This window comes from Hippocampus bargibanti, linkage group LG19, assembly GCF_051943395.1.
Source record: "Hippocampus bargibanti isolate YZ-2025 linkage group LG19, ASM5194339v1, whole genome shotgun sequence".
NCBI classification, from domain to species: domain Eukaryota; kingdom Metazoa; phylum Chordata; class Actinopteri; order Syngnathiformes; family Syngnathidae; genus Hippocampus; species Hippocampus bargibanti.
The window spans coordinates 10,745,563-10,762,766 of NC_142752.1; the positions used below are offsets into that span (position 1 = coordinate 10,745,563).

Consider the following 17,204-nt stretch of genomic DNA (forward strand, 5'->3'; position numbering starts at 1 on the left):
AGATGATTCTGATTCTGATTCTGATTCTGATTCTTCTTCTTCTTTTCCTTTCGGCTTTTCCCTTGAAGGGGTCGCCACAGCAAATCAGTGTCCTCCGTCTTTAGCGGTTTGATCTGCATGTTTGTTTTGGCCAAGCTTTTACGCCGGATGCCCTTCCTGACACAACCCTCTGTATTTATCCGGGCTTGGGACCGGCACAAGAAGACTTATGTCCCTTTGTGGCTACAGAACAAGCAACTTGCTCAGTAAAAGACTCCCAAACACAAAATGGTCATCGGCACAGCTAAAATAAATAAAATAAAATAACCCCGGGAAGCATTGCCCAAGGCTGCAAGTGAAAAAAAGCTTAAAAAAATACATCGTACATGTGACATTGCAAGCAATCATCGTAAAGTGTATAACATTTAAGAACTGGTACAAATATATTTAAAAATATAAAAATAACCTACTAAAATTACTAAAAGAGCGAACAGTGCAAAAACAAGATTTTGGAAAACAGTTTTTAAAGGCTCTGAAATACTTATGTGAAAGACAGTTTATTTACCTTATTTATGGTAATATTCAGGAGTCCCCACATGCATTTTGACCAGACGCTCCCCAATTTACAAACATTCAACCTACGAAACGGTACATCCGAACATTTTTATGGGTAGAGTTGACGCTCCAGGAGGACGCGATGCATAACAAAAACTAATGGCTGCTAGCACTTAATTCAGTAATTGCGTGTCAACAGCTTCAATAATAGCTTACTGAAGACCCAAGGGATATATGTCGTCATACTACTGTGGGTGTGAATTTATCTTACGAGTAAGAGCGTCTGTGTTTTATACTACCCCTGTTCAGTGTTTGACTTAAACATACACAGTGATATCTTGGCTTACGAACTTAATTGGTTCCCAGACAGAGTGTGTAAGGTGAAAAGTGTGTATCCCGAAAATTAATTTCCTATAGGAAACCATTGAAATGAGAATAATCCGTTCTCAGGTCCCCATAAAACAATTTTCTACTTTCTAATGTTCTAAGCCTTAAAACTACACAAAATATACCTTATTTTATGTATCATAAATGTGCTATGGTAATATAATTAAAGAAATAAACTGTACAGTATAATAAAGTCGTTTTATTTACCTTTGTGGTGGTCGTTGATGTCTTGATGGAATGGAGTGGCCGGTTTCATCAGCATTAAACACTTGATGAGGGCCGTAGCCTTCTTCTTTCACCATCTTGAGGAATGATCCCTTGGTTGCCGTGCTTCCTCTGCGATAATATTACCTAGTTGCTCATCAATTGTGTTCTTTTTAGCTGGGTTGATAATTTTTTGCATCAAGTGTACAGATGGCTTGTGCAGGTTATTTGTGGAGCCTGATTGATGGGAATTTTAACCTTGCAGTCTACACTGCCTTTGAACTATCAAAGTTGAAACCTGTCCAAATTTCACTGTTTTCTATCCACTTTCTCACTCTCTCTCTGTCGTCTGCCTGTCTCTTAATGTTTAACCTGGTGGCGGGGAATAGAGGATAAAAACAAGTTGGCTGCCATTTTATTGTTAGGAGAACGGGCCCGTTCGTGAACTATACATCACTCATTGTGGCTCTCCGTGTGTATCCCGAAAAATAGTTCGTATGCCAAGGTAAAATTTTCAGAAATGTAGAATTTGTAAACCGAAAAGTTCGTAAACCGAAAAGTTCGTAAGCCGAGGGGTTTGTAAACCAAGGTATCACTGTATCCCAAACAAAATATAACACTGAAGCAACTTACGAACAAATTCACCTTATGACCGAAGTTGAGGAGCATCTGTACAACTTTTTTTCCCTTTCAAATGTGGAAACCAATAACATAAACACGGCAAAATAATTTTTCTTTCATTTGGTGGCAGGCTTAAACTACCGCCAGCTGACGGATGAATCCCGGGACCCGCTGGCCGCTCTCGAACCAGTCCTGACTAGTCAGAACGTGTTGTCCATCTCTAAACTGGCCCATCTGCTGCCAAGGCCCGGCGGCCTTGGCCAGGCTACGACGTTGTCCCCCAGTGCGATCCACGCCACCTGGCTACGTAATTTGTTCTGGAAGGGCGACGCCCAGTTGCTCAAGAGTCCGCCTCTCAATGAGAAGGACTACCTGCACGCCTATGACACCTGCGCCAAGTACCTGGATAGGTTGCTTCCGGTCCACGCCGTCCACTTCCTGGATGACATCACCTTCTCCACTGAGGCCATCTCACATGTAATTAAATTCAAATACAGTAAAGTCTCGTTATATCGATATCGGATATATCGATAGTCCCGGTTATATCGATACTATTTCTATGCACGCACGGAGAAAATTACATGCAAACAGGGTCGGATATATCGATAGTCCCTGTTATATCGATATTTTTTTGGACTCCCTTGAATATCGATATAATGAGACTTTACTGTATGTCATTTTCATTATTTCTCTATTGCGCTCGAGTAATGCAATTAAATCAGCCTTTTGTTTTTCCTCTCTACTCCACCATTTTTTTCTAATCTACTTTTTTTACCGCCCCCACCCCTCCCCCCGCCCACTCCATCCCTCCCGCGAGTGATCTAATTTCTGCCTCTCCCCCCTTTCAGCACCAATTAAAGCGTAGCGCCCAGCAGGCTCCACTGCGCTCCCCGTGCGCACTTTAACAAGCACTTTATCTCCCTGAAACCTGCTGTCATACCTTTCTCATCAACTCCAATGGGGGGGAAGCCTTGACTCCTCTCACTGACTCCCTTTTGCCCTCCCCACCAATGACACGTACTCCCCACATATGATGGATGTCTCCATTACCCACAAGGCCACGGGGCGAGGGCACGACTGACCGCTCACTGGACCTTATGTACTTGGTGTAATGTTTTTGTCAGAAAGTGGTGAGAAAAGCTCACTTTCTCTTGGCCTTTTCAAATGATTCATCACAGAGGGAGAGCTTTTTTTTAATGTTTCACCTTCAGCTTGTAGTTACCGTTTACATCGCTTACTCATCCACTCGACACTTTTAGGCCCGCTGCGTACTGAGCCGTCCGGCCCAAAGCGACTGGACACAACAAGCTTTGAAAAAATGACTCCCCCGCTATGTATCAGACTACTAAAACTTGTGTATCCAAACCAAATTGCTGCAATAGAAAAACTACAAACTGCAATTTGAGAAAACCAAATTTAAATACAGTGAGACCTCAACTTAGGAAGGTTTCTTCAGCCGTCATCTGTACAAAAGTGAAGGTTTCGGACGTTTCGCCTCCTATCCAAGAGGCTTCGTCAGCGAACTAAAGTCTGACTGGTCGTATCGGCCCCATTTATATATCCCTAATGTCCAGACCTGGTGGCGCCGGACACAGCTATGATAGGTCCCTACTCTCAGGTTGGGGGGGGGGCGTGGGACCCCCCCCCTGTGGCCCCACTGATTGTTCCTACATTCCTGACTAACGATTGGCCTATTACACCCACTCCCCCCGGTATCACCTCATCAGCATAACGACCCTCATCAGCATTGCGAAAGTTGCCTAACCTGTTTTGCCTGAGCAGGCTATTGTATGAACGATCCAAATTGAACCTCACACCACCAGACCGGTTTAATGAAGGATTTTGTTGTTTTATAAGAATCGCCTCTTTCACCCCCCTTTCAAACCATCTATGTTCTTTCGCTAAGATTTTAACCTCATTGTCGTCAAATGAGTGGTTGCTAGCTTTTAGGTGCAAATGTACTGCCGATTGAGGCCCACTAGTATTATCCCTGCGATGTTGATAAAGTCTTTTTTTGATGTCTGCCGCATCACGTTCACTTGGTCATCAACAAAATGCATCCTTCTGCTGGTACGTAACTTAGAAAAGGCCACCTTTAAATTAGCTGATTTAAAGAACCACCTCAGATTCAATCTTAGATGTAGACAGAGCCGGTTAATTCCTAAATGCTTGAAGCAAGCACCCCTGGAACCCGGATACTTAGCCGATAAAATGCAACAAAATTATACTAGGAAAATTCTAAATTTGCGAATTAGGAGACTTAACATAGAGATAAAAAACAAACAGTCAGAAATAGAAACTTATTATCAGCGATTACAAACTAATCTTACCCACAAAATCTATCAGGAAGTGTGTGAATTTACTAAATCCGGTTATATGAGGCACCACAGCAAAACCAAAGAGAGACAAAAGGGTAAATTTCAAAAATTACTTTTACTGAAACAATCTCAGCTACTGGTAAACACGCGGAAAATTAGGTATGAACAGTTTGCAAGGGAGAATTGGATCAAAAATTTGTCAGACAGAGATCTCTCAGAGACAGAAAAGGCGGTACTTACCAAAGGTTTAAATTTCTCAGTGACTCCTAAAACTATACCTACAATAGATTATATCACAGCTACTGAATCGGCTATTAAAAATAACAAACTTTCGTATGCAGAGGCAGATGATCTACGCATTAAAATATCAGCTCTTCTCAGTAGTGCCAAACTTCCTCCGTCCAACATAACATTAGAAGAGAGAAAGGCGTTAACTACTCTACAAAAAGACAAAAATATTACTATTTTGCCAGCAGACAAGGGCAGATGCACAGTGCTGCTCAACACATTGGATTATGAAGACAAAATAAATAGGTTAATCAGTGATTCTAACACGTATGAGCAACTAAAAAGGGACCCTTCCAATAGATACAAGAAAGAAATGATTGACTGTCTCCAAAAGCTAGAGAAAGGAAAACATATAGATTGTCACGTTCCGGCGGCGACAGTGGCAGCTGGCGAGCAGGAACGTGTGGTATAGGCGGTGGATCGTAGAGCAGGACAGAGGCGTGGGTACCGGCAAAGGATTTATTAACATAAAGCGCGGGTCCGAAAATACGCGGACCCGGTAACAACTCGTGAAACAAACTCAAAATGACAATTGACAATGTTAGTGGGTGAGTGGCGGCAATCCACCCAACCACACTAACCAAGAAAATAAAATGGCACACGAGGGTGCAAAACAACCTACGACGCGGTGCAAACAACAAACGCGTTCGTGGCTAAAATAATTCCTCGGGCGAAGCAAATAACGTACTGGTAACAAAGTCCACGTACTAGCTTGGCGTAAGGCGAAGTATCTTCCGACGCTGGGTGGATGCCAGCGTCGGGTTTAAATGTCCACAGCTAATGAGGAGGGAATTGACAGCAGCTGGCGAGCGGCGGGAACGGAGGCCCCGCCCCGCTGTCAACTGGCTCATGACAGTACCCCCCCCTCAACGGACGCCTCCTGGCGGCCCACCTGGTTTCGACGGGTGAGCCTCGTGGAAGTCCCTCAGGAGCGACGGGTCCAGAATCCAGGTTCGCGGAACCCATTGGCGGTCCTCCGGTCCGTACCCCTCCCAGTCGACCAGGTACTGGATGCCCTTTCCCCTGCGGCGTGAATCCAGGATCTCCCGCACTGCGTATGCCGGTCCTCCGTCCACCATCCGCGGGGGGGGGGGTTGGGCAAGAGGGGGGGCCAAGGGGCTGGACTCCACCGGTTTGATGAGAGATACATGGAAAACCGGGTGGATCTTCATGGAGGCGGGCAGCCGAAGTCGGACCGCGACCGGGTTAATGATGGCCTCCACAGTGAAGGGGCCCGCGAAACGCGGACCCAATTTGGGGGTTGTCCCGGCCAGCCGTAGGTCCCTTGTGGACAACCAGACCTTCTGGCCCACCTGGTAGGCTGGCGCGGAACGGCGACGGCGATCCGCGACCCTCTGGTTCCGGACTGCCGTGCGTGATAGGGCTGCCCTGGTCTCCCTCCATACCCGATGGGCCCGCCGAAGATGGTGTTGTATCGACGGGACCTCCACCTCCCCTTCCTGTGTGGGAAAGAGCGGCGGCTGGTAGCCATAAGCCGACATAAACGGTGACCGACCTGTGGCTGAGGAGACCAGGGTGTTGTGGGCATATTCCACCCACGGGAGATGGATGGACCAGGCCGAGGGACGATGAAGGCATACGCAGCGCAGGGCCGCCTCCAGGTCCTGGTTCTTCCGCTCGGTCTGGCCGTTGGACTGTGGATGGTAACCGGAGGACAGGCTGGCCGACGCCCCCATGGACCTGCAGAAACGCCTCCAGACCCGGGATACGAACTGGGGCCCTCGGTCCGACACGATGTCAGTGGGGATCCCGTGGAGACGGACGACGTGTTTGACCAATAGTGTCGCCGTCTCAATGGCGGACGGCAACTTGGTCAACGGCACGAAGTGTGCCGACTTAGAAAACCGGTCCACTATCGTGAGAATGACCGTCTTACCACGGGATGGGGGGAGGCCGGTGATGAAATCCACTGATATGTGGGACCAAGGGCGCGGGGGGACAGGTAGGGGGCGGAGCAGTCCTGCCGGAGGCTGATGGGAGACCTTGCCACAGGCGCACTCCGGGCAGGCCTTAACAAAGTCCGCCACGTCGTCGCGGAGCCGCGGCCACCAGAATCGCTGGGAGACGAGGTGCTCGGTGCGGCTCACCCCTGGGTGACACGCCACCTTGGATGCGTGCCCCCACTGGAGCACCTCCGAGCGCAGCGACTGGGGAACGAACAGTCTGCCTGTGGGACACTTCTCGGGAGTCGGGGTACCTTTTAATGATTCCATGACCCTCCGTTCGACCTCCCACTGGAGCGCCCCCATGATCTGGCGGCCGGGCAGGATGGGTTCCGCAAGGTCTTCCTTGTCTGCTGGCTCGTGGATCCGCGAGAGGGCGTCGGGCTTGGTGTTCTTTGTTCCTGGACAGTAGGTTAGGGTGAAGGAGAAGCGTGTTAAGAACAGCGCCCACCGTGCCTGGCGTGCGTTCAGCCTCTTGGCGGCCCGGATGACCGCCAAGTTCTTATGGTCCGTAAGCACGGTGAACGGCTCCTTCGCCCCTTCGAGCCAGTGCCTCCACTCCTGAAGAGCCAATACGACGGCGAGCAGCTCCCTGTTGCCCACGTCGTAGTTGGCTTCGGCGGAGCTGAGGCGGCGGGAGAAGAAGGCGCAGGGGTGGAGCTGCTGGTCGACTGAGGAGCGTTGGGAGAGTACTGCCCCAACACCTGAGTCCGAGGCGTCTACCTCCACAATGAACGCGCCGTTGGGGTCTGGATGGCGGAGAACTGGGGGGTGAGAGAAAGCCTCTCTCAGCAGCCGGAACGCGGCGTCCGCTTCTCTCGTCCACCTGAACGGGGTCTTAGTGGAGGTGAGTTGGGTGAGAGGGAGGGCTTTCCGGCTGTAGTCCCGGATGAAGCGGCGGTAGAAGTTGGCGAACCCCAGGAAGCGTTGTAACTGCTTGCGAGAGGTAGGTGTGGGCCATTCTACTACCGCTTCGGTCTTGGCTGGGTCAGCCCGGATCTGCCCCCGCTCCACGATGAAGCCCAGGAAGGATAAGGAGGAGGTGTGGAATTCACATTTCTCGGCCTTGACGTATAGTCGATTCTGCAGCAGCCGCTGCAGAACTAGCCGGACGTGCTGGCGATGTGCCTCAAGGGACTCTGAAAAAATTAAAATGTCGTCCAAATACACAAAACAGAAAATATTCAGAAAATCCCTCAAGACATCATTAATGAGGTTCTGGAACACAGCGGGTGCATTGGTGAGACCAAACGGCATCACCAAGTACTCGAAGTGTCCCAGAGGTGTCTTAAATGCGGTCTTCCATTCATCCCCCTCTTTGACCCGAACAAGATGATAAGCGCTCCGGAGGTCCAGTCTAGTGAAGATGGTCGCGGCCTGGAGGGACGCGAAGGCGGAGTCAATCAGTGGGAGCGGGTATTTGTTCTTTATAGTTATTTCGTTGAGTCCCCGATAGTCCACGCACGGACGCAACGATTTATCCTTTTTAGTGATAAAAAAGAACCCCGCTCCCAGAGGTGACCGTGATGGCCGAATGAGCCCGGCCGCGAGCGAAGAGTCAATGTAGTCCCGGAGAGCCTGTTGTTCGGGTTGGGAAACGTTGTACAGACGAGAACTGGGAAACGGAGCGTTGGGCTGAATGTCAATGGCGCAATCATAGGGACGGTGCGGTGGTAACGACAGGGCGCGGTCCTTGCTGAACGCCTGTCGTAAGTCGTGGTAACAGGGCGGCACCCCCTCTAGGCTAATCTCCTCCCTAGGGTAGCTGTGAGATGGTGCCGGCCCACCCGCGGCCGACCGGAGGCAGTGAGCGTAGCAGAGGGGGCTCCACCCCTGAATGGTAGGTCCGTCCCACGAAATGGCCGGATTGTGGGTCCCCAGCCAAGGTAACCCGAGCACGATGGGAACCGAGCGTGAACGCATCACAAAAAACCGCCGGTTTTCCACGTGATTGCCCGAGAGTACGAGTCGAAGCGGCACGGTTTCTTGCGTAACCTCGGCGAGTAACCGACCGTCGAGATCGAGTATGCTCCGACTCGCCCCCAGCTGAACAACCCGACACCCCAACGCCGACACGACGCGCGGGTCTATAAAACAGCCGTCGGCCCCCGAGTCCACTAAGGCCCGAACGGACATTGTCCTGGTGGGACCGTGTATAACGGCATCCAGCTCCAGTCTCCGCGACGTGAACCCCCCCGCGGACCTTAAGGGAACCCGTTGCTTGTGTGGACGGGGTAACTTGCAGTCACTGGGGGTCTTTCCGGGAAGCCCCCAACTGGGACAGTCCGGGGCTAGATGACCCAACTTGCCGCAGAGCTGGCATGCCGGGCCGGTGTTGCGTCGCTCCGGCGCCCGCTCAACGGCCCTCTCGACCCCCATCTCCATCGGCTCCACGGCCGCGTGCCCCCCACGCGGAAAGGTCCGGCCACCCCCTCGGGTCCCTGCTGGCGGCTCGAGTTTTGCCTGGGCAGCCCGCTCCCGGGCCCTGTCTCGCATCCGGTTGTCCAGCTGCAGCGTGAGGGAGATCAGCTCGCGAAGGCTGGAGCACTCGTCGCGGGTAGCCAGCTCGTCTTTCAACGCCGCGCTGAGCCCGCGCCGAAACATCCCTCGCAGCGCACGGTCGTCGTACCCGCTGGCGGCAGCCAGGACGCGGAAGGCGACGGAATACTCCGCCGCCGATCGGCTACCCTGCTGGCAGGTCCACAGCTGGGACTCCGCTGCCTGCCCACTCACCGGGAGATGGAAAACCTGCCGTAACTCGGCGACGAAGTCCGGGAAGGAGGCTCGGAGCTCCGGCCGAGATTCCCAGACGGCCAACGCCCAAGCGGCTGCGGGTCCGGCAAGCAGGCTGGTGACGTAAGCCACTTTGGCCGCGTCCGTGGTGTATACGGAGGGTTGCTGGTCGAAAACTATGGAGCACTGCAGCAGGAATTGCGCGCAGCGCCCGGGCTCCCCTCCGTAACGGGTGGGATGTGGGATGTTGGGTTCGCGGCTCAAAGTCTGGGGAGGGACGGCCCCCGCGACGAAGGCGCCGCTGGCCTCAAGTCTATCTACCCGTTGGGCTAACCGGGTGATGTCGCGGCGGATCTCCGCGATGGCGGGCACCACTTGGCCGAGCTGCTCCGCCTGCTGAGCGAGGACGGAGAAGATTCGGTTACTGTCCGCAGGATCCATGTTGGTCGGAAGATTCTGTCACGTTCCGGCGGCGACAGTGGCAGCTGGCGAGCAGGAACGTGTGGTATAGGCGGTGGATCGTAGAGCAGGACAGAGGCGTGGGTACCGGCAAAGGATTTATTAACATAAAGCGCGGGTCCGAAAATACGCGGACCCGGTAACAACTCGTGAAACAAACTCAAAATGACAATTGACAATGTTAGTGGGTGAGTGGCGGCAATCCACCCAACCACACTAACCAAGAAAATAAAATGGCACACGAGGGTGCAAAACAACCTACGACGCGGTGCAAACAACAAACGCGTTCGTGGCTAAAATAATTCCTCGGGCGAAGCAAATAACGTACTGGTAACAAAGTCCACGTACTAGCTTGGCGTAAGGCGAAGTATCTTCCGACGCTGGGTGGATGCCAGCGTCGGGTTTAAATGTCCACAGCTAATGAGGAGGGAATTGACAGCAGCTGGCGAGCGGCGGGAACGGAGGCCCCGCCCCGCTGTCAACTGGCTCATGACATAGATAAACAGATGTATTTTAGATTATACCCGGGAGAGGCCACGCCATGTATCTATGGCCTGCCAAAAATACATAAAGAAGGGTTCCCCCTCCGACCCATTGTTTGTAGCATTGACTCCTCTACATACAATGTAGCCAAATATTTAAAAACTATTTTAGCTCCGTTGGTTGGTAACACAGAATACCACGTAGAGAACACCACAGGGTTTGTAGAGAGGATCAAAGACCGCATATTGGAACCTGAGGAAACTTTGGCATCATACGATGTGACTTCTCTCTTCACATCTGTCCCAACCCCAGCAGCAGTCTCAGTGGTGAGGACGAGGCTGCTGGCGGATGTTTCTCTGCATGAAAGAACCAAACTGAAACCGGATCACATCTGCCAATTATTAGAAATCTGCCTTAATACTACGTATTTTCAATTTCGGGAAAAATTTTATAAACAAATCCATGGTTGTGCTATGGGCTCACCAGTTTCACCCATAGTGGCTAATCTTTACATGGAAGAGATGGAGAAACAGGCCCTCACATCCTTCCCAGGGACAAAACCTAGACACTGGTTTAGATATGTGGACGATACTTTTGTCATAATTAAGAAACAAGAAATTCAATCCTTCACAGATCATCTCAACTCTGTAGACTTCAACATTAAATTTACTCGTGAGGACATTCAAGAGAACCAACTAGCCTTCTTGGATTGTAAAGTAATTATAAAAGAGGACAGAGCGCTAAAAACAGAAGTCTTTAGGAAGGCTACGCACACTGACCAATACTTACTTTTTGACTCTAACCACCCTTTACAACATAAACTAGGAGTTATCAGAACCCTCCAGCATAGGGCTAAACTAATACCAACTAGCACTGAAGGTAGAGAAAATGAGGCAAAACATATCAGGAGAGCACTCACTAACTGTGGGTACCCTCAGTGGTCATTCAACAAATGTCAGAAAGAAAGAATAGCTAACGAAACCAATAATTCTCAAGATTCTAAAAGGAGAGGAGTAGCAGTACCGTACATTGCAGGAGTTTCTGAAAAATTACAAAGAGTCCTTTGGCAACATAACATTCCTACTTATTTCAAACCGATAAACACGTTAAGGCAAAAATTAGTGCATCCAAAAGATAGGCTACCAAATGAAAAACAAAGTAATGTAGTGTATTCCATACATTGTAAGAATGAAAATTGTAAAGAGCAGTACATTGGGGAGACTCAACAAATTCTCAAAAAAAGACTTTATCAACATCGCAGGGATAATACTAGTGGGCCTCAATCGGCAGTACATTTGCACCTAAAAGCTAGCAACCACTCATTTGACGACAATGAGGTTAAAATCTTAGCGAAAGAACATAGATGGTTTGAAAGGGGGGTGAAAGAGGCGATTCTTATAAAACAACAAAATCCTTCATTAAACCGGTCTGGTGGTGTGAGGTTCAATTTGGATCGTTCATACAATAGCCTGCTCAGGCAAAACAGGTTAGGCAACTTTCGCAATGCTGATGAGGGTCGTTATGCTGATGAGGTGATACCGGGGGGAGTGGGTGTAATAGGCCAATCGTTAGTCAGGAATGTAGGAACAATCAGTGGGGCCACAGGGGGGGGGTCCCACGCCCCCCCCCCCAACCTGAGAGTAGGGACCTATCATAGCTGTGTCCGGCGCCACCAGGTCTGGACATTAGGGATATATAAATGGGGCCGATACGACCAGTCAGACTTTAGTTCGCTGACGAAGCCTCTTGGATAGGAGGCGAAACGTCCGAAACCTTCACTTTTGTACAGATGACGGCTGAAGAAACCTTCTCATCGATGGACCACTCCTGTACGACTGAGAGCTTACACAGACGCCTCAACTTAGGAACTTAATTGGTTCCCAGATAGAGTGTGTAAGGTGAAAAGTGTGTATCTCAAAAAAAAAAAACCATTAAAATGGGAATAATCCGTTCCCGGGTTTCCATAAAATATACTTTTCAACTAAATAAGCCTTAGTGTCGTCATTTGTTATGATGTGATCCTCCCGTCAGCCATATTTAATGCTTTTCGATGTACGGCCGTTTGACTTACGACTGTTTTGTTGGAACGGAACCCGGTCGTAACTCGGATATTACCTGTTTATAGAAAGAGCATCTGCCACGTTGCAATGCTGTTTAGACAATATTACAATATTGGATAACTGCAAAGCCATTGGCCCTCAGTCCACACTCGCCCAAAAAGGTTATGATTCATTTATCTCTTGAAGCTCTTGTTTTTTTTTAATGTGTTGCCATTCCATCTGCGTGATAAAAGCCATGAAATTCCACCTTCATTGCAAGGTCATTTTGGCTGGAAAAAAAGAAGGTGCAATTCATTCACACCATCACACTGCGTTTGTATGTGTGTGTGTGTGTGTGTTTCCTTGCAATAGAATGAAGTCTCCCAGCAGCCAAAGGCCTCCTCTTTTCATTGAATTGTTAACTTGCTCATACTGGATCCAATCAATCACACCCTGCTGGTAGCTATCATCTATGCGCGCATGCATCCACGCACGCTCGCGCCTGCTCACCACCAAAGCTTGCTGGGGTTATTCTTGCTCACTTGTTGGTTTCTAGCTCTTTGTGCCTTAAAGGACAACCGACGCCACTTTTTTTGTTTTTTAACTGACATCAGAAAAACGTTTTATAGCATCTAAAATACCCAAAACACGCAGTATGATATTTTTAGTCAAATGCAAAACACCAATAAAAATGACTTAAAGGGTCAAAAATCTGCAATAAATTGAGCTGCGAATTGGGCATTTTCAGAAAGTCCCGCCCCCAGTTCGTGACGTCACGCCAAGACATCTTGCATTGCTTGTGACTCAAAACAATGGCTTCAGATTCGGAGAATATGCTTTCTTGTTACACATCCAGTTATGAATATGATTCAAATACTTCTGAAGAGGAAAGCATACATGTTTACAATTGATTAAAGAATTATATGTGCCATTTTGAGGCAACATTGGGGGAAAATCTCTCACCCAAAAAAAAGAGGCACAAAATGGCGGCAATCTCCGCTTCCACAGGCTGATAAATTCCTTATATGGAGCTTGGATGCCCTCTTCTGGCAGCTTTTGGGTCCAACACGGTTCTCACACCAAACATATACAGCAAAATACATTGTTGTCATGGAAGGACTGCTACAATGTGTCTTTTTTTCAGTCAGGGGGCGGTCCTTTCGTGACGTCACGTACGGACTCGTCACCAACTCAAAAACAAGACTTCCTCGATATTCATAGCGAGTCTTAAAACGTAAAATATAGCTATATGCGGTGGAATCTTATTAAAATACGCTCAGTAGAAGTCCTTTGAAGCCATTTTACAAATTATCGACACAACTTGTCCTGAGATGTCGGTTGTCCTTTAAATGTCTGTATGTAAAACATCTTGTTAATTTGACATAATTTGACAACACAGATGCAACTCTACAGAATTTAAATGATTAAAAAAAAGGATGGAATCCAAGGCAGCCTAGCCATTGTCAGGTCCTGTAGTCGTGTGCACTCAATGTGCTGAGACTCAACTGGCAATCAAGTTACTCCATTCCTCAAGCATTTTTCTTCTCCCCACCGGTAACGACGTGTTAAACTCAAGCTTCACTCTCGCCTTTTTCCATCGTGCCTAACGAGACGCTCTAAAGCAGCTACGCCAGGGACTATCCAAAGACCATGATCTCATTCATTGATATCATTCCATCCTTTTTATTTCCAGCTCAGCATCCAGGCGCGTTCTGAGGTGTTACGGCGAGCCACCAACACACTGCGGCTTCTGGCCGAAAAGAGTAAAAAGCGAGGAGTGCGAACGAAAGCCAACGGTGAGACGACCGGCGAGGCGGAAGGCGCGGAAGAGAGCGCCATGACGTTAGATGACGCTCTGGCTCACCTGCACCAGTCCCAGGCTCACTTGGAGACGCTGAGTCATGATTTCATCACGTCGCTGCGAGATAGCCCTCAGGTAGGAGGAGGTTGTCTGCCGCATCACGTTCACTTGGTCATCAACAAAATGCAGGATTTTATCGAAAGCAAACTGGAGCAGTAAAGAGGTGGCGCAAAAGGGAAGCCTGCTCCATCATCCCGCATGCCGCAATTCGTATCATATTTACTTAAAATGCTAAAAAAAAGCCACATTTAGTATACAGTGAGACCTCAACTTACGAACTTAATTGGTTCCCAGACAGAGTGTGTAAGGCGAAAAGTGTGTATCTCAAAAAAGAAATTCCCATAGGAAACCATTAAAATGGGAATAATCCGTTCCCGCGTTTCCATAAAATATACGTTTCTACTAAATAAGCCTTAAAACTACACACAACATACCTTATTCTTTGTATAATAAATGTGCTATTGTATTGTAATGAAAGAAATACACTGCATTGTATCATAAAGTCACTTTATTTACATTTGTGATGGTCATTGATGGCTTGATGGAATGGCGTTGGAGGTCGAAGGTCAAAGGGAATTGCTGTTTGGAAAGAGAGGCACATTACATGAGGACTGTAATTAAAGAAATAAACTGTGCTGTAAAATAAAGTTTTATTTACCTTTTTGATGGTCGTTGATGGCTTATGGAAGTAGAGTCACCTTCCATATGACTGTTTGGTAACTTAACCTCTGGTGCTGTTCGGTTGTGTGCTTCCACCAAAGATCACTCCGCCAGCCGTGGTGGGTGTGTATTATGAAAATAGTGCTTATTATAAGGTTTAATTTTCATAAATTTGACGTTTGTAAGACCAAAAGTTTGTAAGTTAAGGTGTTTGTAAGTTGAGGTCTCACTGTATTTGATAGTCACGTTTAAGCTGAAAGGAAATGAAGATAGTCACGTTTAAAAAAAATGTAATTCTGTCAGAGTAATTAAGAGGACAAGTCCGGATTTCAAAATAAGAGCTCGGCCGATTTGGATGTTATTGTTTTAATGCCTGACTGAAATTCAAACCACTTTCTAAATAATGAAAGCATCAAGAATGGCAATACTTTTATTTTGATGCCTAACATATAAGCTTTTATAGCACGCCAATGACTTTATTGTTATTTCTTTTTTACTCTCTTCACTTATTTTGATTTATCTGGCTATCGAGCTGTCTAGCTAGCTCGCTATATGGCTATCTCGCTAGCTACCTAGCTAGCTAGCCATTTGCTACCTATTAGTTGGCTATCTCGCTGGCTATATATTAGCTATCTAGCTAGCTATCGGCTATTTATCTGCCTCGCTATCTAGCTGGCTAGCTATTACCTATGTATTAGCTAGCTTTCTATCTATTTGAGTTACTTCCGGGTTGAGTGAACGCCTTATCCTGTGACTGTAAAGTGACCTTGAGAGTTTTGAAAGGTGCTTATAAATGAAATGTATTATTATTATTATTATTATTATTATTATTATTATTACGATATATACTTCATCAACATTGCACTTCGTAAAAATGATATGACAAAAATTATATTTATACAAAGTATTTTGTACATTTAAGTGTATTTATTTTATTATTAGTATATGTATTTTTTACAAGTGCACTTCCACAATCAGAATCATCTTTATTGCCAAGTATGTAGAACACACAAGGAATGTGTCTCCGATATAACACACTGCACTAGTATCATGAAAAATGGAGACACTATACAGTTCTGTTGGATGTCTGCTGGATTTGGTGCGCCTGCCTGAGGGGAGTAGCTGGAAAAGGTGGTGGGCAGGATTGGATTGGATTGGATTGGATTTGCCTTTAATAGTCTCACAGTGGAGAAGTTTACATTTCACAGCAGCAAAGTTATTAAAGGAAGGAAGGGTCCAGTAGGATTTAGTGTTTTTTTTGTTTGTTTTTCATTGTAATTTTTTAAAACATTTTTAATTCTGAGTTGTTTCTTTTGTTTTTCTTTTTAATGTTATAATTAGTCTGCCATTATTCTTTTTTCATTCCTTGATTTTATATCGTGTTTATTTAACAATTTTTATTCTAATTTTTTAACATGTATTTTTAATTCAGTGTTATTTCATTTGTTTTTATTTTTAATGTTAGAATTACTTTAGGATTATTATTTTTATTATTCCCTGATTTTTGTTCTATCTATTAATTATTTATTTATTATTATTTTATTTCACGTTACCTTAATGATCCATCTTTTTTTATTTTTGTTTTGCAATTTTTAGCATTTTTGTATTCATATTTTAATTTATTTGAAAAGTAGTTTTTCCAATGCCATATAATCACAACAATATTTCAATAATATAAAAATATATACATTTAATTGCAACTTACTATTGACCAAAACATCTTAAAATAGTAAAGTTTCCATATTTCCATTTATTGATTGATTGATTGATTGATTGATTGATTGATTGATTGAATGTTTCATTTATTTAGGTGAAAAGAAAATGAAAAATAAATGTAGCCTTCATTACATTGTGCAGTGGTGCCTTGAGATAGTTTAAATGTTTTTATCTATTTATTGCAATGTTTTTTTTATCAAATATAACATTATAAAATGCTATTTTAGTCATTGTAAAACCTTTGAGGGGTATTATGAGAGCCTGGAATGGATTAATGACATTTGCATTCATTTCAATAGGCATGTCAAGGCATCACTGCAGTTCTTTTGGGGAATATTTAGAATATGCTATATGCCTGTATGTAAATGAAACATTCAATCAATCAAAAAATGGAAATATGGAAACTTTACTATTTTAAGATGTTTTGGTCTGTATATATTTTTATATTATTGAAATATTGTTGTGATTATATGGCATTGGAAAAACTACTTTTCAAATAAATTAAAATATGAATACAAAAATGCTAAAAATTACAAAACAAAAATAAAAAAAGATGGATAATTAAGGTAACATGAAATAAAATAATAATAAATAATAGAACAAAAATCAGGGAATAATAAAAATAATAATCCTAAAGTAATTCTAATATTAAAAAGAAAAACAATGCTGCTGTCAACATCCAAATCTCTTGCCTCTGTGACGTTCTTAGCGGCATACGTCTTTTTTTTTTTTTTTATTCCTCTTCCCGTCGTGGATTTTTCAATCCTTCCATGCTGGAGCGGAGTGTGTCTTGTCACACTCTTTCTCATTAAATAACTTCTCCTGCTGTCACCTTCCTGTTACTGCGTGCGCATGCTCGCGTATGGACGCACTCAAGAAGGGAGGTTATGATTTGGCAGTGTTGCTACGCAACGATGAGATATGGGTAAAAGACGGT

The 17,204-nt window shown here is 46.0% G+C and overlaps 1 protein-coding gene across 1 annotated transcript in view; it reads left to right on the plus strand.

Moving 5' to 3' along the window:
- Positions 1–17,204, plus strand: part of nbas (NBAS subunit of NRZ tethering complex) — a 175,716-nt gene that overhangs the window by 110,803 nt on the left and 47,709 nt on the right. The window contains 2 exon segments of the mRNA XM_089021896.1: positions 1,877–2,223; positions 13,724–13,966. Of these exon segments, the coding sequence (XP_088878022.1) occupies positions 1,877–2,223; positions 13,724–13,966 (590 nt within the window).